The 22,043-nt window shown below is 38.4% G+C and overlaps 1 protein-coding gene across 4 annotated transcripts in view; it reads right to left on the bottom strand.

Moving 5' to 3' along the window:
- The window catches only part of UBR2 (ubiquitin protein ligase E3 component n-recognin 2), a 126,478-nt gene that overhangs the window by 3,196 nt on the left and 101,239 nt on the right, over positions 1-22,043 (bottom strand). For 2 of the 4 annotated variants that reach the window (XM_044250926.1, XM_044250917.1), the window contains exons 33-46: positions 20,579-20,682; positions 19,821-19,899; positions 17,130-17,278; positions 16,731-16,786; positions 13,279-13,375; positions 12,979-13,046; positions 11,667-11,802; positions 10,482-10,572; positions 9,100-9,230; positions 7,768-7,876; positions 6,048-6,104; positions 3,822-3,899; positions 2,730-2,900; positions 633-734 (exon numbers count right to left, since the gene is read on the bottom strand). In XM_044250926.1, coding sequence (XP_044106861.1) covers positions 633-734; positions 2,730-2,900; positions 3,822-3,899; positions 6,048-6,104; positions 7,768-7,876; positions 9,100-9,230; positions 10,482-10,572; positions 11,667-11,802; positions 12,979-13,046; positions 13,279-13,375; positions 16,731-16,786; positions 17,130-17,278; positions 19,821-19,899; positions 20,579-20,682 — 1,428 coding nt within the window. The remainder of the gene's footprint in view (positions 1-632; positions 735-2,729; positions 2,901-3,821; positions 3,900-6,047; positions 6,105-7,767; positions 7,877-9,099; positions 9,231-10,481; positions 10,573-11,666; positions 11,803-12,978; positions 13,047-13,278; positions 13,376-16,730; positions 16,787-17,129; positions 17,279-19,820; positions 19,900-20,578; positions 20,683-22,043) is intronic. The other 2 variants (XM_044250942.1, XM_044250934.1) reach the window with 2 other exon arrangements.

Here is a 22,043-nt window from a genome sequence, read left to right as displayed (position 1 = left end):
GCTGCATGCTCCACTGACTGAGCCAGTTGGGCGCCCCAAGCACATCTCTTACCAATTAAGATTTGCTCTTTTACATCATCTGAACAATACTGGGTCTCCTCATACAAAGCAACACAAATCACAACAGGCTATCCCTGCAGTGTTCTGATGCTGTCGATGCCATGTGGCCATTTCAATGGTTCCCTAGACTGATAAATGGAAAAAATTGCACTCCCTCCATTTCTTTTCCCTTATCTGTCCTGATGGTCTTCATGACATTAAAAAAATATACATTTTATTTATTTGAGAGAAGATAGAGAGACAGAGTACAAACAGGCGCAGAGGCAGAGGGACAAGCAGACTCTCTGCTGATCAGGGCTTGATTCCAGAACCCTGAAATCATGACCTGAGCCACGGTCAGATGCTCAACCAACTGAGCAACCCAGGCGCCCCCACTCATGACATTCTGAGGGCTGGGTAAGAAAATCCCCAATGAAGCAGACAGGGTGCCCTTCTTGGAAGATCCATCTCTGCCAAAACAGCTCTATAGCTGCCAGACTATTAGCCTCACTCAGGCTGATCACATTCACTGTGTGCTGACGGCTCTGGAGGCCTAAGGTCAGCCAACCCAGCCCCCTAGGATGGGCTCTTACCTGAGTCCCTGGTCAGTCTCCCCATAGTCATCAAGGTAAGGAGGAGAGTAAAAACAGCCTTTGGTTTTGCCAGCTAAGAATAGCACCTGACATTCCCGCACTCTGTAGAGAGACCATTTACACATTACAATTATTAACCGATGCTTGGATTCAGTTCCTAATGGACTGAAATCTCATAAAACTAAACACCAGTGTTAGAAGAAACATTCAAGCAAAGACACTTCAAGTATCAACACATCTGCCCAAGTTTTAAAATAACTAAAATGATTGTACTGTAACCAATAATTACTGCATTGTAAATCAGTATAGCGAGGGTGAGGAACATTTTGGACTACGAACCAATGGCTCATGTAATACTAGCATTTAAAAACATTATGAAGTGTGAGAGAGATAGTTAGCTTTTTTTTTTTTTTTAAAGATTGTTTAAATCTTTTTTTAAAGATTTATTCATTTGAGAGAGAGAGACAGCACAAGCAGGGGGAGGGGAAGAGGGAGAGAGAGAGAGAAGCAGACTCCCACTGAGCAGGGAGCCTGATGTGGGGCTTGATCCCAGAAACGGAGATCATGACCTGACCAAGGGCAGAGGCTGAACCATCTGAGCTATCCAGAAGCTCTGACAGTTAACTTCTAAACATAAAATAGTTACTGACATTTTAACCACTATTATGAAGAAATTGTTCATTTAAAAAATGTACAAAAACACTGATTGATTTGAAACACAAAGTTACACCATACATGACTGAAACGATTTTGAAATATGCTAGATAAGAGAAACTGCTTTTTGATTTCTCCTAAGGGCTATTTAAAAATGTGTCTCCCAATCCCTTTGAGAGGTTTGCCTGACCTTTTTGGGGTATTAATAATTTGGCTCGGCTCCAGGGCACAAAGCTACCTAAGATACAGACCTAATTAATGCCTCAGGTGAGCTCAAACTCTTGTCACTTCTCTCCTTCAAACCCTGAACAAAGTTTTCTCACTCAGAGATGTCACCAGGACACAGCAAGTCCCAGGACTCCCCGCTTTGTGCACACTATTCCAGTGACACGAGTCTCACTGCTGTTTCCTGAACATAGCAGGCACATTCCCGAGCAATTTTCACAATTGCTGTACCCTCCCTAGAGTGTTCTCTCCACTTCTTGCAGTGTTTATTCAAAGGTCACCTTCGTGGTTCCCTAAATAAAATCCAACTCCCCACCTGCCATTTCATATTCCTTTCTCTGCTTTAGTTTTTCTCTTCTGAGTGTATCACTTTCTAAATTCTTATCAGCCTTATTTTTCATCTCCCACACTAGAAAATGAGCTCCACAAAGGTAGAGATTTTGGTCTGTTTTGCTGACTACTGCGTTCTCAAAGTCCAGTACACAGTAGCCACAGTATTTGTGGTTTGTTGTCTAATATAATCACAGTTGACCCTAGAACACGGCAGTTAGAGATGCTGCCGCTGCCGCCATGCGGCTGAGTATCTGCATTTAACTTCTGACTCTCCCGAAACTTAACTATCAATAGCTCACTGTTGACTAAAAGCTTTACCAATAACACAGACAATTTACGAACACACGTCTCGCATGTTTTATGTATTATGTATTCTTTTAATAAAGCAAGAGAAAAATGTTATTAAGAAACTCAGAAGGAAGAGAAAATACACTTGCAGCACTATACTGATATACTGAAAAAAGTCTATGTATGAGCAGACTTGAATATAGTTCCAAACCATGTTATTCAAGGGTCAACGGTATACACATCAGCCAGTGGTATCTTATGGATTCCAAACCATAAGGATACAACTAAAGAAGTAATTTTGACTGATCTGGGCAGGAAATCAAGGACAACTAAAGTTTCACACTAGAATGAGGCACACAGAAAGTCGAACTGAATTGCCATGGAAGTGGGAAGGATGACAATGGAAGAAGCAGCAAAGAGACAGCATGAGCCAAACAGATGTGAGGAGACAAGGCTCCCATGTTCCTTGAATGAGTAAAACAAGGAGAACAGCGTTCTCAAAATTCTCTGCAACACAGTAGTTTCTTGTGCTATCCCTCAACATGCACATACCATGGCAGATGCAAAGTGAACAAACAGCTCCTGTCAGGGTCTTACCTGAGGAAGATGCCCACCCCAGAACCACAGGAGTAGGTGTGAGCTGTGCAGGCTCCCACGTCTTCCCCTTCCAGTTCAGTCTGACAGCAGTAGCTCTGGGAGCACAACAGAGTTCCACACACAAGGCACAGAGTGGGGGCTCTGCTCTTATCACCACCTGATTTGGGGCACCTCCATGGGACAAAAAAAAGCTCAAGTCATTGCTCTAAAAAAGAGTGGCTGAAGAGCTGATGGTGGTAAAGGCACCCTGGACCAAATTCTGCAACATCAAGCAGAGCTGAAGATGCCTCTATCCTACGGCCCAGACAAATTTACTTCTGGAATTAGGAACATCTCACACAAGCACCATGTACTGCAAACATTCGTTCAACAACTGGAAAAGAGGTAATTTTTTTTTTTTTTTTTGAAAAGAGGTAAATTAAAATCAGTAAGAGAAAAAAAACAGTAAATTCTGTTGTGAAGAAATACTACACAAGATGAAAACTGATGAGTTAATAGTTATATATGTTGAAAGTAAAAAAACCCCTGACAAACAGTGCTGAGTGCAAGAAACTATAGAATATGTACAACAGAGTGCCATTTTTAAAGCTTAGAAAGGCAAAATATACTGCTTGGGAATACAAACATTAGTTGCTAACATATAAATGTAGCAGAAGCTTGATACTCTGCGTAGAACAGGGAGTCTCTGCAGGGGGAGGAGGAGGACAAACACTAGAAGCGTAGAGAAAAGGTACACAAGGCAGCGTCAATTGCCTCGGTATTGTTCCGGTTTTTACACTACCCATTATTATTATGCAGTTTCTGCATCAAACGTTTACAAATACTACTAAGGGCTGTTATTACTTTAAAGTGCAAACAGTTATTTAGATAACCTGTAATGAATCCAATCTGTCACCCATCAGCGTTTCTCATACCTTATTCTGAAGCGTTCTGGAATGGTGCTGTTGTTACAAGATGGGTATTGAAAAACACTACCACATTCTAATTCCCCGACCCAAACAAAATGGAACAACAACAAAATCCCCTCAAATCTGTAGAGAACAATTTCTTCCAGTAGTAAGAAATGCTCAACACTTAAATATCAGAACTTACGAGAAATTAGATGCTTGATTAATGAGGCTGCTGTAATCCTCTGGAAGGTCTATTAATTTGTTGGATTCTCTTGGATAGCTAAAACAAAACAAAACGAATACACAAAAAGCCACATATAAAACCAGTCAGAAGTCATAGTACAACAATGACAAGTAACTCTTAGTTGAAACAAATAAAGGAAGACTCAATCTGAGTGACTGGGTATTATCACAGTGGTAAGAAAAGCCACAATAAAAGATTCAAAAGACACTCTTTTTAAAAAAAGATGCAGTATCTTTATTATTAGTATTTTAAAAATTTTTAGGAAAGCTCTATGCCCAACATGGGGGTTGAACTCACAACCCCAAGATCAAGAGTCCCATGTTCTCCCACTGAGTCATCCAGGGACTTCTAAAAAGGCACTCTTAAATAACACAGGACCCTACTGTTTACATTTTTACTTGAAGAGCCCAGAATACATAATAAAGACAGTAGACAGTATATAGTACCTGCCCCATTTAAGTGAAAATCTGGTTGCTCTGGGAAGAAGGGGAGATTCCTCCCTGGGCTTCTATGGAAAAACAGCACAGTAATGGAGAGTCCAACCATAAAACTCAGGGTAAGACAGAGAAGATACACTTACTAAGGGTGAAATGAGTGGGGAGAAGAGAAGGCAGTAGAAGAACAAATAGATTTTCTTTAAATTCGAGACACCAGGCCATGATGATTCTGTGACAAGTTAATTCATATAATATGTAGTTCCAAATTTAACTGTATGTGAGGATCTCTTCTCAGTGTTCACATACGCCCAACACAGGCTCTGTAACATGGCCTGCCCCTTCTTTCCCTGAGGCAAGACGCACAGCCAAGGGGGAGTGACTGAGACAGCAGATCGTTTTAAGGAAAAAGAGAGAGAGAGAGAGAGAATCCTAAACAGGCTCCATGCCTAGTATGTGAACCCAACATGAGGGCTTGCTCTTACAACACTGAGATCATGACCTGAGCCGAAATCAAGAGTGGGACACTTAATTGACTGAGCCACCCAGGTGTCCCTCAGACAGCAGATCTTATAGCAGAGTCACATGGGGGGAACTTGGGGAGACACATATACCAATGTTAGAGAAATCAGATTTGGTAGGTAAGGCCTAGGTATTTTTTTTTTTTTCCCAAGATTTCTTTAAAGTAATCTCTATACCCAATGAGGGACCCAAACTCACAACCCCAAGAATAAGAGTCACTGAGCCAGTCAGGCACCCTTAGGCCTGAGTATTTTTAAAAACCTGATGGAGATGTTAAGTAGAGAACTACTGTTCCACATGAGTTTTCTGACTGCAGAGTTGAACCATAGGACACTGGTGATACTTAACTATTTTTGACTTAAATTAACTGGAATTTCATGTGGCTCAACTTAATAAAATTAGGGTGCTATCATTTCTAGATTTGGGACAGGATGTGTATAAAATCAAAGAAATAAGAGTGCCTGGGTGGCTCAGTGGGTTAAGTCTCTGCCTTCGGCTCAAGTCATGATCTCAGGGTCTTGGGATTGAGTCCCACATAGGGCTCTCTGCTCAGCGGGGAGTCTGCTTCCCCTCCTCTCTCTGCCTGTTGCTCTGTCTACTTGTGATCTTTCTGTCAAATAAATAAATAAAATCTTTAAAAAAAAAAAATCAAAGAAACAGAACAGATCATTTCCTCTAGCCTTCTGAGTTTTATGAGAGATGTATTTGGTAGAACCAAGGAGCGATTAACAGATGAAATACATCTGTTATCACCACGACAGCACACTTTCCTATGGAATCAGAATAGAGCTAACGTCAAAAAGAATGGGGAAAAAAAAAAAGGTCATGATTTGATAATTACTGAAACTGAGTGATAGGAATGTGGAACCTTATCATACAACCCTTCACACTTTTGGACAGTTTAAAATTTTCCACAATAAACAGAAAAAAAACAGCTAAGAAAAAAATCTGAAAAAGGACCTATATTTTTAAAAAAGCAAACACTTCAAAATACAGTAATTTTGTTATTTTTTTTCCTCTGCCAAGAATAATGCACTATACTTAGATTCATAATTCTTATTCTTTAGAAACTCTCATTGTTAGACTAAGAAAAAAGTATGAAGGCAAGATGTTCTTCCTCTCAGAATCACTGAATGCCTGGGAGGTCAATTTTAAAGGAAAGGCATACTTACATCCTGCTTCTTCCCTACTTCCTGCCCAACCAAATTTCTGATAATCTTTAACTTACCTTATGGCATCTCTTTCACCTTCTAGATATCTCTTCACTTCAATGTTATGGCACCAACTTCAATGTGAATGGGAAAAAGAAAACCAAAATTTAACTTTTGGTTAAGAGAATAGAATTTTTTCCTATTTCTCTATCCAGTAAGAAAAAAACAAATCTTCTTGGCTTAATATATTCACCCACATCAAAAGGAGGAAGACATATTTTGCTGTAATTTTTAAATTCAGAAGAATATGACCTGTGATTTCCTAAAAGCATACACTATTATCCCAATAATTTGGGCATTCTGAAAAATGCAGTATGAATTAATGACAAGCTCTTATTATTTGGAGCTAGAATAGTCATTATAAAATATTTTTTTAAAATTGTGGCAAAAAATACATAACATGAAGCTTACTATTTTAACCATTTTAAAGCATATAGTTCTGTGGCATTAAGTACATTCACACAGTTGGGCAACCATCCCTAGCATCCATCTCCACAACTTTTTCAACATTCCCAAATGAAATTCTGTACTCGTTAAACACTAACCCCTTCCTCCTTCCCTCTGGCCTCTGACAATCACTGTTTTCTGTCTCTATGAATTTGACTACCGAAGATACCTCAGGTAAATAGAAACATATAATATTCATTCTTTTGTGACTGGCTTCTACTCAGCATGTTTTCTAGCTTCATCCCTATTGTAGCAGGGACCAGAATTTCCTTCTTCTTTGAAGCCAAAAGAGTATGTCATATAGTATATGTATATACTATATATTGTTTATCTACTCATTTGTTACACAGGTTGCTCTACCTTTTGGCTATTATGACTAATGCTGCTATGAACACAGTTGTACAACTATCTATCTAGTCCCTGATTTCGAATCTTTTGCAATATATACCAGGAAGGTGAACTACTGCATCATACGATAATTCTATGTTTAACTTTTTGAGGAAATGCCGTACTATTTTCCAGAGCAACTGCCCTATTTTCTATTCCTATGAGCAATGCACAAGGACTTCAATTTCTTTCATTTCTAAAAAGCATGTGTTATTATTGTCTGTCTTTTATTACAACCATCCTAATAAGTGTGAAGTAGTACCTCACTGTGGCCCTTATTTGTGTTTTCTTAACGTCTAGGGATGTGAGCATGTTTTCATGTGCTTATTGGCCTCTATCTTCTTTGGAGAAGTCCTTTGCTCCTTTTTAAATGGGAGGTTGCTTTTTTGGTTGAGATGTAAGAATTCTGGCCATATACTCATTCATTCTGAATACTGATCCCTTACCAGATACATGATTTGCAACCCCCCATTCGGTGGGTGAAACAGCCAAATTCTAATCTTAACTCACTAACTTGACATGACTGACAAACAACTTTCTCTAGACTTCAATTTTCTCAAATATAAAGTGAGGGCATTGGACTAGATAACACTCAAGGTTTTTCAGTTCCAAAAATTTATGTAACAGAATCCTTAACAAGTAAGTTAATATGAGGAAATAAACATTCCTATCACTATCCTCCTTCTGAGCAAATTTGCTTATGCTATTCTAGCTTGGCAAAAACCTTTCCACAAAGGTAGATTCTTAACTACCTTAACTAGAAGGCCTAATCCTTACAGGATGAATTATACAGATTGAATTCTGCCAGGCTCCCTACCTGAGAATTCTGTAATATGTGAAAAAACCTAAGTTTGTTTCCACAGAACTATTCAACATAAGGGAAGAAAAGCATATAATCCTTACCTTTCAATCAGTAATTTTGTTATCTCATTATTTTCTTGAAAAAGGCAAATGAGGTTGTTTGGCAGGGAAAGGTAGTTACACAAATGCTCAAAATGGCTTGTTCCAGAAACTGCAAACGGGGCAGAGAAGAGTGGTGCATGTAACAACTGAGAGTGCATCCTGCAGGACAGTAAGCACTAGCAGAACTTAAAAGCATGATGAAAGAGTGTGGATTTACTAGATACATAACTCATAGGAAGTTCACAAGGGGCATATGGAAGGGGTCCGTAGAAAATGGGAGAACTGAGAACAGAACCACGCAGCTCCCACACCAAACTGGTCACGATTTCTTGGTGTCTCAATGTAACCATTTGAAAAATTATGTACCAGACCAGTCTACTTCATTCGAGTTATGTGTGAACAAATAGATGATAATAAAAAGTATGAATGCTATAGAAAAGTATAAAGCAGCACAGAAACAGAAAATGATTTTATCATAGGAGATGGATTTAAGCACTACCCTTAATCATCACTGCAAATGATTAGGAAGTCTACACTGTTAGCTGAACGAAGGTGCTAGTCAACATACTTTAAGAGGACAATCTCACTGGTGGGCACCCCTTGCCCTGTACCAGACACTATGAGGTACAGAGACAAAGTAAACTTTAAGTCTGTCTTGATGCTACAATTTTATGAGATGAATCAAAATAGTACATAGAAAATAACTGTAAAACAGCAAATGAATTTCTAAATTAAAATAATATATGTGCAATTACAGGTATTCTGAACATTAACGCCACACATTTCAAAACATTTCAAGTTAACAAACACCTGACATTACGAGTTTTCCCTTTTTATTACCTGAAGAACCCAGTTGATGAATAACATATAATTGAACACTCTAACTCTGAAGAAAAACTAGTATGTTTTTGTACATAAAAACAATACATTCATGAGAGCTAAATAAAATCAGTCATATATACATATATATGCATTTTTATTCTATAATTGTGTACCTCACAACAGTCAATTAGCTACGTTCTATGTTTTCTTTCCTTCTTTTTTTTTTTTTTTTTTTGAGAGAGAGCGAGAGGGCACCCAAGTTGGGGGGAGAGGACAGACAGAGAGAGGGAGAATCTTAAGCAGGCTCCATAACCAGCATGAAGCCCACACAGGGTTTGATCTCATGACACCGAGATAATGACCTGAGTCAAAATGAAAAGTTGGATGCTTGACCGACTGAGCCACCCAGGTGCCCCCTAAGCTTTCATTTTTGTAAGTAACTTTAATTATATACTGCTAGAGTAAAAGACTACATACATTTCCTACATTTTGAAAGAAATTAGAAATTACCTTGAATTTCAGGTGGGGAAGGAACTCCATTTAAGTAGTGAAAAAACAAAGCAGAACACTTCAGGAAAGGCATGATTCCATTCCTGACATTCCTCCACAGATGCCAGCCAGATGGTGTTTCTTTCAAGGCACTAAAAAGAGAAAAATGGTAATTGGGAAATCTGTGAGGAAAGGTCATTCTAGTTATAGCACATCATGAAAACGGGGAAAACTGCTATTTGGAATCAGTGGCAGAGGCTTAAAAGGAGTGGGGCAGCCCCATTATGGGATGTCAGGTATAAATGGTGCTATAGCCATTATTACGCTGTTATTAAATACAGAATGCTGTTATTAAAATATAAAAAAGTATAACTATGTAAAGTTTGAAAAAAAACAAAACACTATTCTAGAAACTTACCAGCACCATTACTCTAGCTATTTTTATTTTCACACTCATCTATGTCTTATGTAGTTATAGTAGAAACATATGAAATATAAAATTCTTTTTCAGAACATCATAAAACATAACTTTTTATCAGAACTGTAATATTCCAGAATACATCAATCATAATATTCAGAAAATTATTCCCCTATAAGCAAACACTGTGACTGCTTTAAATTCTTTGTCACAGTGTATATCTTTATGGCGATAGGTTTTTCTGTATGTTGAATTATTTTATTAGAGTGCATTCTCAGAAATGGGAAAAAGAATAAAATTTAAAGAATAAAATTATGGTTTTTGACACACACTGTTAGAAAGCTAAGTGAAACTGCCGTAACAAATCCAAATGACTCCAACAATATGTGGAATTCTAATAATTCCCCTGCACTCCAGCCAGTCCTGGATATTACCTTAAAAATATATTATGCTGACTTAACTTGCATTTAAAAACTCCTAGTGAGACAACATATATTTTATTTTATTTTTTTAAGATTTTATTTATTTATTTGACAGACAGAGATCACAAGTAGGCAGAGAGGCAGGCAGAGAGAGGGGGAAGCAGACTTCCTACTGAGCAGAGAGCCCGATGCCGGGCTCGATCCCAGGACCCTGAGACCATGACCTGAGCCGAAGGCAGAAGCTTAACCCACTGAGCCACCCAGGCGCCCCGACAACATATATTTTAGAAAAATACTTTTCAAAGTAAGTTCCATATTTTCACTAGTCTGTGCCAGATCCTGTGAGCAAAGGTTCCATGACCAAATACATGTGGGAAGCTCTATATATTACTTGTTTCTCAGAGATTTCCAATCATGTTAGCATATTAAAATGTCATCCCTCATTTTCTTTTTTACACATGTCAACAGGCAGCAATGTCTCTTTCCAACAGAGGAATTCCTTTCTAATGCTATCAGCCACTAATATTTGGGGAACTGTGATGATGTAAAGATTATGACCTCACCTTCCTGTATGCTGCTGAAGTGTTTTATACAAAGCAAGAACTGCTAATTCTTCTTCCCCAGCAGGATTTTCTTGATCCATGCCATCCTCTTCTGAAAGATATGAAAATATTAGCAACCCATATTTGCTTATGGATTTTTTTTTTTAAAGATTTTTTATTTATTTATTTGACAGAGAGAGATCACAAGTAGGCAGAGAGGCAGGCAGAGAGAGAGAGAGGAGGAAGCAGGCTCCCTGCTGAGCAGAGAGCCCGATGCGGGACTCGATCCCAGGACCCTGAGATCATGACCTGAGCCGAAGGCAGCGGCTTAACCCACTGAGCCACCCAGGCGCCCTTGCTTATGGATTAATGACATCATTTAAGTCCTCAAATAGATTCCTGTATTTGCACATATCTGAAAATACTCACACGGAATACAAAGAAATTTAGCTCCCAGGTATGAGCACTGTGTCAATCTCCATCATAACAAGGAGCCAGCAGGCTTTGAGGAAATTAGCCAAATACACATTCTATGGTACTCGACTATCACTGAACTTAAGAAATAATAAATAAGTAGAAACATTCACACTGCTAGGGGATTTTACTAGGAGAAAAGAATTGGTTTCAAAATGATCCATGTGAGGATGAACAGAAAAAAGAAGCCTAATTATAATTTATGCTAATTTATGCATTATCCTTGTCTGGGCACCTCTTTTTTTTTTTTTTTTAAAGATTTTATTTGTTTATTTGACAGACAGAGATCACAAATAGACAGAGAGGCAGGCAGAGAGAGAGAGAGGGAAGCAGGCTCCCTGCTGAGCAGAGAACCCGATGCGGGACTCGATCCCAGGACTCTGGGATCATGACCTGAGCTGAAGGCAGCAGCCTAACCCACTGAGCCACCCAGGCACCCCTTGTCTGGGCACCTCTTCCTTTTTTTTTTTTAAAAAGATTTTATTTATTTGTCAGAAAGAGCAAGTGGGTGTGTGTTTGCATGTGGGAGCTCACAAGTAAGGGGAGTGGCAGGAAGAGGGAGAAGCAGGCTCCCCATTGAGCAAGGAGCCCAATGTGGGACTCGATCCCAGGAACCTGAGCTAAAGGCAGATGTTTAACCGACTGAACCACCCAGGTGTCCCACCCTCTTTTTTTTTTTTAAACAGGGTAAACTCAAGTACACCCTTGAAGAAGCTGAAAAAAATGAGTTACCTGTACATGAGGTAAGTAAGATCTGTATGATGTGTGCCATAGTAACCAGATGGAAAATGTGAAGGTCTCCAGTGCCAAGGCTGATCCCAGAGAAATCCTGACACTGCAAAGCAGGGAAAGCGAGCACCAAGCCCACCTAGATACCAAATGCCAAGGGTCAGACAGGTGACCTTTCCTTCCACAGCTGAACACATTTCCATTTTCTTAACATGATCTCCTTCTGAGCTCAGCCCCTCCCCTTCAGAAATCTTTGTTGTTAAAGGGCACATGCTAAAAATTCCACTGGGATTGGCTAAATGAAACCACTTACGGCCTAATGCCGTCTGCCTAAGTACCATCATTTCATATGTCCAGGAACTCCCTCATACATACCTTATTAGTAGTAAGAAAGATAACACTTGATACCTTTCTAGGGAGTAAGCAGTGGAAAAAAAAAACCAGGGTTCTGGACACACAAAAATCTATATATGAATCCCAGCTCCTCTTACAGGCTTTTTATTCAAGTTAACAACTTTGAGCCTCAGCTTTCCTGCTGGTAAACTAGACCTAATATATATATGCTTTAATACCTCAGCAGTAAGGATGTAAGGGCTAACTGAGAATGGACGAAAGCAGTCAGGTACACAGTAAATGCTAGCTCGCTTTGGAGCCTCCTGCTGCCCATCAGTGGTGCCAGTGGTAGCAGTCTTTACAGGAGTCCTAGAATCAGCAACAATGGCTAACGTTTACTGGGGACGTGGTGCTCTAAGCTCTTTACATTGCTTGTTCCACCGAGTTCTGACACAATCATACGAGATAGGAACTAACTAACTCAAAGGTTCAGAATCTGATGCCCAAAGAGGTTAAGGGGATAGCACATAGGGTTGCTGTGCGTGGTGGCGCACTCAGTGTCCTGTGTAAGGCACCCAGCTGATGCGGTGCTGAAGGTTAGCCACCCACTGCCTGGCTCATGCTGCGTCCTGGCCCTAGAATGCACCTGCTCAGAAGACAAACCTTTCCTTAAATCACAGAAAAGAGCTGTCTGTTGCTAAGCAACATGACCATAGGGTTTATTTGTCCCAAAGCACTTTATGGGTAAAAAACATAAAGAGGTTAAATTACTGACCTCAGTCACAAAGCAAAATAAGAGAGGTCAAGCTTCTCAACTATATTCCTTAACATTTTCTTTTTTGAACCTTCTGGGAGAAGAATTATACTCATAAGTATTAAGAATAATAGATGACAACTCCTCCTGTTTGCCTTTACGCTATTCACCAAGTCTAAGATAGAGTACGATAAAGAGAATTCCAAACACAAATCACAAGATACTCACCAACAAATGGAACATGTCAATATCTAATATGCATGGAAGGTCTCCATGTTTGTCATCTGGCACCAATGCTAAATAGTTAAAGAAAAATATATTAGCACATCTCATATGCCAACATAAAAATGTATACACTCTAGAATTTAAATGTGTTCTTCTCTAAGATATGTATGAATTTACAAGCTAGAACCTGCACATAAACAGTATTACCAAACTATTTTTACTAATGGAGAGAAGTTGCACCACTAAGAAAAAAATCACGGAAGATGAGAAATTACCATATACGGATTAAGTGTTCATACTCACATGCAAAAAGTTTACAGAAGTGTCCTTGCACCACTGAAAGTGATGCCACTGTCCAATGTGCTGCAGCAAATCTTGTTAGTGACCTAAGACAGTCATCCTGAAATAAAGAGATTGATGCAATGAGCAAAGAAGCCAGCATATAAGGTACACTTCATCCTTGAGCAACGATGGGGTTGGAGGAGCTGAGCCCCTCTTCACCACAGCTGAAAATCTGCATATAACTTTTCACTCCCCCAAAACTTAATAGCCTACTGCTGACTAGAAGCCTTACTGATGACATAAACAGTTAACACATTTTTGTATGTTACATGTATTACATACTATATTCTTATAATTGAAGAAGCAAGAAAAAAAGAAAATAGGCCATTATGACTTAGAGAAAATATATTTATGGCCCTGTACACACACACACACACACACACACACACACACACCATGTATAAGTGAACTTGTTCAGTTCAAACCTATGTTGTAGTTCTCTCCTTTCAGGAATTCTAGTTCAGAGCACAGCTAGTCAAAGCAAAGCTGGATGCATAGGAGATCTCTTTTGGATATTTCTAGGTAGTAAGGAACTGACTCCGTCACATCTGTAATGACAGGACTCTAACGTGAAAGGAATGGAATGAAGAATATCTAATTATATGCAGAAAACACTGAAGCTATCTCCTTGCAACCATGCTGCTAGTTCTCTAAGGAAACGTACACATGCATCAAGACAAACTGTGAATAACCAAGACTCCCAAGGTGATGTGGTATTTTATTCTAAAAAGATATTCGAAAATGTGGGAAATCCTCCGAATAGTGGGGAAACTATGGGCAAGAAGATGGATGTAACAAATCAGGGTGTCTGCAGCTCATCAAAATTATTATAGTGACTACGTAGCAACATTGAGAAAAAAAAAATTTTTTTTTTTTAAGATTTTATTTATTTGACAGAGGGAATACAAGGAGGGGGAGTGGGAGAGGGAGAAGCAGGCTTTCTGCTGAGCAGGGAGCCCAATGTGGGCCTCGATTCCAGGACCCTGGGATCATGACCTGAGCTGAAGGCAGACGCTCAACGACTGAGCCACCCAGGTGCCCCAACAATGAGAAAAATCTTGATGTAAAGTGAAGAATATAGCAAGACCAAAACTACATGTTAAGTATCAACTGTAATCAAGTTTCAACATGCTAATGAAAAAGGTGGTGAACTGATGAGTTTTTCCCTTCCTGCTTAATTCTGTTTTCTGAATTCCTGTAACACTGGTTCACCAGATATTGAGGACTACTAATATATGTCAGTCTCGGTTTTGAAGATCTTAAATGAACACTTACCCCACTTCTCCTGCACTCAAGAATCTCGTGGTCCTGGCTGGGGGTGGATGGATGGGGGATTGGGGTGAGCAGAAGTGGGGAAGGAAATGGGGAGGAAATGACTGTAGGAGGCAGTATCACAGAAGAGGGATATCCCCCTCATTGGGCACGGCTCAGAGGTTTCCCAGGGATGGCAGAGCTTGAAGAGCCATCAAAAAGAGGAGTCTATTTGGGGCACTCTAACAGAGAGGAAGGCCTGGGAATTAGCATTTGGGGACTGGCAGTAATTCTGTCAGCTTGGACCATGGATGTGGGGATTGGCAGGAAGTGACAATGGAGAAACAGGTTAAGAAGTTTCAGAGTGGGGCGCCTGGGTGGCTCAGTGAGTTAAAGCCTCTGCCTCGGCTCGGGTCATGATTCCAGGATCCTGGGATCGAGCCCCGCATCGGGCTCTCTGCTCAGCAGGGAGCCTGCTTCCTCCTTTCTCTCTGCCTACTTGTGATCTCTGTCTGTCAAATAAATAAATAAAATCTTAAAAAAAAAAAAAAAAAGAAGTTTCAGAGAGGGGTGCCAGGGTGGCTCAGTTGGTTAAGCAACTGCTTTCAGCTCAGGTCATAATCCTAGGTTCCTGAGTTTGAGCCCCACATCAGGCTGCCTGCTTTGTGGGAAGCCTATTTCTCTCTCCCATTTCCCCTGCTTGTGTTCCCTCTCTTGCTGTGTCTCTGTCAAATAAATAAATAAAATCTAAAAAAAAAAAAAGAAGCTTAAGAGATAGGGGTGTCTGACTGGCTCAATCAGTAGTAGAGCATGCAACTCTTGATCTTGGAGTTTGAGTTTGAGCCCCACATTGGGTGCAGAGATTACTTAAATAAATAACTAAATATACTTAAAAAAAAAAGTTTAAGAGATATAGTCGCTGTTTGGAGGAACCCTCTGATATTGTATTAGGAAAAAGATTCAGGGTAGAGACTGATATAATAATCTAGGCCAGAAATGGTATGAACCAAATGAGCGGGAGTACGAATGAAAGGGACAGGACAAATACAAAGAAGAGGAATTCAACAAACTCTGCTGATCAACTAGATGGCTACTTAGATTGCCTTTTTAATAATCAACATATTACCAACTCTTATTTACTGTAAGAAAAATGTCACAGTCAACTCTGATATATCATATCATTATATCATCATATATCTGATAGTTAAGAACTACCATTCTGCTGATTTACTATAAAGATACAATTCAGGATGGTTTTAATACTAGGTCTACCTCCAGATTTTCCAAGTGCAAAGCAGTTTAGATACTTCTATTTTTAAAATGTTCCAAAGAGGATTTGAATGTACAACCCTAAGCTGAGTACTTCTAATACACAAACTATATTCTTTAAATGATAAGAAAGGGTCCTGAGACTCTAGTGTTTACAATGAAAACAAAAGTCAGCAAATTCACTAGTTGTTGAGTGATCATGCTTAATTGTATTTTCTATACTGTTTGTTTCTTTGTTAGGCTCTTACATCTGTGTTGTCAATCTTGGCACCTAAGAAATTAAAAAAAAAATCCTAATGCCTGGGGCCCATCTCCAGAGACTCTAATTGACCCATGTAGAGCCCAGGCATTTTTTAAACTCCCCAAGTGATTCTACATGAATAAAATTACATGACTTTGTTCTTAAGTGCAATTTTATGATTTTAAACTTGGATAGCAGGGCGGTCTATCACACTAACTACACAATAAAAATTAGCAAGCTTTGTATATTCCTTCTTCATTCTTAGTATTAAATGTATTATTTTCACATCAATCTGTACTACATAATGCTCATAAAAGGTAGTCAAATGTGGTAGAGAGTATGTTCTGTTTTATATTTCTAATTACTGCATTAAAAATTCAAGAACAAGAACTCTTTTTAGTTTTTTTCCACTTTTCATGTGTTTAACCAAGATCTCTGGATGTGAAGAGCTCAAGTCTATTTAAAAGAAAGTCATGAAAAATTAAACAACAAGCATGACTTCTTCACTACTGTTAAAGAAAATGGGTTTTACTATGAAAGGAGTGATAAACCTATGCTTAAATAACCAGTTCAGGTTTTTAAAATTAAAAAAAGCAGAACTTCTGAATTTCTATTCCCACCATTCTGTGAACTGAGCAAACTGACAACTTACCAGTCTGCAAGGCAAAGGACCAAATAATGGTTTATCTTCATCACTTAAAATTCTTTCTGCAGATTAAAAATGGTTAAGATGGTAAATAAACTGGATATTATGTATATTTGAAAGCACGATATTGTTACATTTTGAAATCTTTTAATTTCACAAGAATTAACTCTGAATTAAAAGTAAAACTGAAAATACATCCTCTCAACCAACAAGAATAAGTTGTTTCTGTGCTTAATTTACAAGCTGTCAGTCTAATATTTTGTCCATATATACTTCCTGCTTCAAAGTCTTTATATCCTCAGACTATTGCCACTTTAAACAACTCATTTAAATAGAGGCTTCTACACATAACTCATGTTAGCACATGCTTGTGACTTAATGTTGAGACAATTGTAAATCTCTTACCTATGCTTTGGATGGTGTATGCACAACTACCCCAACACATTATGGGTACACGGGGATCCTCCTCATTGGGATGAACCTTTAGTCCCACCTTGTAAGTAGCAGTTCCAAATGTTGTTAGCATTTCTTTTATGCTCTCAGAATAAGGGTTCCTGAAGTGAACATGTATAGAATTAGCTCAAAACAATGTGCTCGTGTTAATCAAATGGTTTAGTTTCTTAACAGCCATTTGCTATGCTGGAATTGAAACACTTAAACTACTTAAAAACAGAGTGTGCGAAGTGGGAATTAGAGACTTGCAAACTGTCTCTGCCTGAAAGGAGTTATACTTTATTTCGGTGGGCAGGGGTGAAGCCCAGGGCTGAAAATAAGCTATCCAGTGGAAGCCTACATACTGAATCATAACAAAGGTTAAAGTTAACCCTTGAACTCTTTCTCCATCTACAGAACATTGGCAGTGTATATCCACTGCCACAAATTTTAGTTTCTTCAGGGAAGAATTCTCAGAGGGAAGCTGTTTTACACACTGGCATTTGGGGATCCCAAGTAAAGGACCGGTGGGGGCCTGATCATTTCACTGTGAAGTTAACAGGTCAGCAAGCTCCAGCCTGCCCACCAGGAATCCAATGAGCTTTTGAATAGCCACCTGAGGAACAGTAAACATTTAAGGAAAGAATCAAACATCAAAGAGATAAATTCAAACGAACAGGCAGAAACAAAAAATACAGGGATAACAGAAACAGTACAGAACTCAGCAAACTTGTGAGAAATTTAGAGGATCAGTCCAAGAGCTCCAACACTGAGGTAACAGTAGGACTATCTTGAAGAACCGAAAAACCAAAAGGAGAAGACTGTCGAAGAAACAGACAACTCTCATAGCTAAAGGATGGAAATCTCCAAAGAGCCTACTAAAAATGTAGCAAAATGGGATGAGGAAAAGATTCACGTACCAAGGAACAACACAGAGAAATTTTTAGAACACTGGGAATTGGGGCGCCTGGGTGGCTCAGTTGTTAAGTGTCTGCCTTCAGCTCAGGTCATGATCCCAGGGTCCTCGATTGAGTCCTGTGTTGGGCTCCCTGCTCAGCCGAAGCCTGCTTCTCCCTCTCCCACTCCTCGTGCTTGTGTTCCCTCTCTCCCTGTCTCTCTCTCTGCCAAATAAATAAAATCTTAACAACAACAACAAAGCACCACTGAGAATTAAAGGGAAGATCCCACAGCTTCCAGAAGTAATAACTACAAAGGAAAAGGAGTCAGAATAGTGTTAATTTCTCAACAGACGCTAGAATTTGGTAAAACGATACTTTCAAAGTCTAGATGAAAAATTACTTCTAACCTATCTATAGTTCTACACCCAAGCCATCAACCAAGTAAATAAATAAATGTATTTTCAAACATGAAAATTTAACACCCAGGCACCCTTTCTTAGGAATCAGAAGTAAATCGAGAAAAAGCATGATATGAGATTCAGGGAAGTATGAAGGGCATGGCGAGGGGAAGTCTCAGGATGACAGCTGGACCTTGTCCTGATAAGTACAGGAGGACGCAGGCTGTGGGGGGGGGGGGGTAGGTGGTGGTAGTCCAGGACAGAAAATCATCTGATTCATCTGAGCATTTTCGAAAAGCTACAGCTAGACACCATGGGTGTCTGTGGGGGAAAGTAATATACACATAGAAAACCAAGCACGTGAAAGATATGAGGTGATTATTAGTCACCAGAAAGGCAAAATTATATAAGTAAATAAAATCGTAACACATAACTTCTATCAGCAGAGACAATTACAATGTAAAAACTGCCAACTGATTTAACTAAAACCTGAAGTAACTTTACCTACGCACTGGTGAGGGGCAGTGGATACAACAGACATGAGGGATGAATTAACTGCCAGTTAGTCAACAGAGAGGTAATTGTTTAAAAATGATAAATCAAGAGACAGTCGACTAAGCATTTTAACTAGATATATGGAAGTAAATGGCAGAAGAAATAAACAATATCATAGGACTGGTGATGGGGACGGAAGTAGGGGATGTGGAAGGCAAAGGACTGAGGCTTTTCTTGAGTTAACATAGTACATGCCAGGCGTGGCAACCAGGTGGCTTTACCTACAGCATGTCACTTTACCCTCACAACACTGACAAGGGGAATATTAGTACTCTCACTTTACAGATAAGGAAATTGAAGCACAGAGAGGTTATGCATTTGGAAAAAAAAGTCACACAGCTAGTAGGTAGGTAGTGCTGCTGGAGATTGAATCAAGCAGTCGCAGTTTGGCTCTATAATCTATACTACACTTCACAATTAATTTGCTTAAAACAGGGCTGAAAATATTGTGGTTTGATCCTGGGTTACTAAGACACTGGTGGGGCCCACAATAGAAATATGAGAGTCAGAAGGAAAGCACAGGACTTCGTGGGGAAGCTGAACAGTTCAGATTTAGATGTACTGTTTAGTTGTTGCTGGGGAGAACCAGACAAAGGGTAGAGCAGGGAGTCAGCAATGCAAACTAAAAGAGGCTGGGAGTAGTAAAGCATGTCATATGGCTCTTTGGTTTTTATCATGTAATCCTTAAACCTCAGATTTCAAGATCAATGTCTCATAATATTTTGCTCCCTAGTTTGATAAATCATATTCTAACAATTAAATTTTTCATTTTAACTGGAACAAGTGTGAATGAAATCAAATAATATACTCACTTAGGATGAAAATCAGGCCTAAACCCTTCAGGGAGCTGCAGTTCATCCATATTTTCTGAATTCTTTGAAGAAGCGGTATCTAAAGAAATAAGCATTTTATATTATTAATCATCGGTTTATAGTAGTTCTGTAAATTTCAGTCATAAATTTCATTCTAAATATAAGTAGGTCAAAGAAATTAAAAAATGACAGGGGAGAGTCCCATTAACAAAAACTGTCCTAAGGTACATTCAAAGCATGAGAAATAGTAGCTGACTGACCAAGGCACCTTTCACAGTCAACTACGCTTTCCTAATAGTAGAGCTACTAGAACACAGCTAGGGAAGGTAAGGAGAGTATGCTATTTTGTTTTAATAAAACCCAATGATAGAAATTCTGCTCAGACTGCTTTCTTGCAAGGTCATTAAATGCCGTACATATTTATGAAACTTGGGAAGTCTCTGGTAATACCAACAATAAAGTGAGTCGGCTCGCCACGAACTAAAGTTGGCTCTCCAACACTCAGTTACATTCCCCCACCCCCAGAAGCTCTTCAATAAAATGGGGGAATAAGTGAGAAGTATTTATTATAAACATCACATGGGCTTGTATGTTTGTAGTAAAGTCAAAATTAGTTCATTAAGACAAAGAAAATTAGAATAAATCAAATTTTAAAATGAGAGGTTTCACTTTTAAAATATTCTTAAATAATTTCTTGTGGAGCTACATTTTCCAACAATCTCAGACTTTAGGGGAAAAATGAACTTATCAGAACTTACTAGGAATACTTTCTTCTTTCCTAAGAACCTGTAATGCTTTTATTTGCTGAGAGATTGTTCTAATCCACTGAGTCAGTTTTGGTTGGTCTGAAATATTTAACCTGCTAGAGAAGATTATAGAAACTGTTTAGTATTCTGTTGCTGCTTAGTTTAAGATACAAAAAGACTCTTCAAATGCTTATGAGCATAATAATTTAAACACATTTCAAATACTTAAAAAAAAAAGGTAGGGGAAAATTTGGTGCCTTAAAAAAATAATAGGTATTTGCCAATGGAAATGAGAAGATACTATTTGTTACTATAATGCTAACAACATTATTTGTCAAAAATTTCACTTTTTTTGCAGTACTGGAATTTGCTAATAATTCTTAGACAATCATAGCACCACTACTAGTATTTATTATGTGACAAATACTAAAAGCATTTTACAGTATTAGACTTATTAAAATACTCTTATGTGATAGGTTATGTTATTTTCCCCATTTTACAGATGAGGAAACTGAGGTTTAGAGCTATGTAACTTGACTAAGACCACATAAAGTACAGATCTGGCATTCAAACCCAGTTATACAGACTCCAAAAAAAGCCTGAGTTCTTCAGGACTATGATATAATTGGCCTCCATGAGAAAACAAAACAAAACAAAAGTGATGTGTGAAACACAACAAAGGTAATTTTTTTACTTCTTATATGCAGTGAATCCTTAATCTAACAATGACTAATTTATTAGTTCAAATACAGATGTAAGTCACCATGACTTCCTGTTATGATTAAAAAGCATGACCTTACACTCAAATCTACTGGTGTGTTTTTTTTTTTCTACTGGTATTTTAAGAAGATTTTGTGGTAGCATAAATAAGACACCATAGTTTGAATTCTTAAAACTGAAAAGAACTTTGCTTCAAGTTGAATCCAAACAGCACAGAAATTAATGGATGATTCCTATTCACAAAACTTAAATTAGTATTTGTGCATGTAAGGTAGATAGCATAATTGTATACTGAAATATAAAAATCAGATCTGAAGAGCAGACAGTATGAAATTCATATTTGAAATGAAAATATCCAATACTTCTATTAACTAGAAGCATCCTACAAATTATGAAATAACATAAAAACAACAAAAATTTTCCATTTTAAAAACATCAACAGATTTTAATTTTTTTGGCCCAACTCTTGAAGATATTATCAGCCAGTAAATTGTAAAAAATTATATTTGTTAGAATATTCAATAAATTCAGTTTGAGCGGCTCCTCCATCCCCTACCAATTTACCAAGCATATCTTGCAAAGTATGAGGAAGATACTTAAAGTAGGGTCCTAGAAATAAAGGAAAACAGTTTTCATAAACATACGGGCATTTTATACCTTCTATAATGGATGACCATGAAACTGAAGTATGGCCTATTCCTTTCTAAAAACCAAAATTGTATTTCACAAGTCTATCAGAAGAAATGACCACAAAAAA

Source organism: Neovison vison, chromosome 1 (genome assembly GCF_020171115.1).
Source record: "Neovison vison isolate M4711 chromosome 1, ASM_NN_V1, whole genome shotgun sequence".
Lineage (NCBI taxonomy): Eukaryota > Metazoa > Chordata > Mammalia > Carnivora > Mustelidae > Neogale > Neogale vison.
The sequence above is the reverse complement of the archived record's forward strand: the minus strand, read 5'-3'. Positions and strand labels throughout refer to the sequence as shown.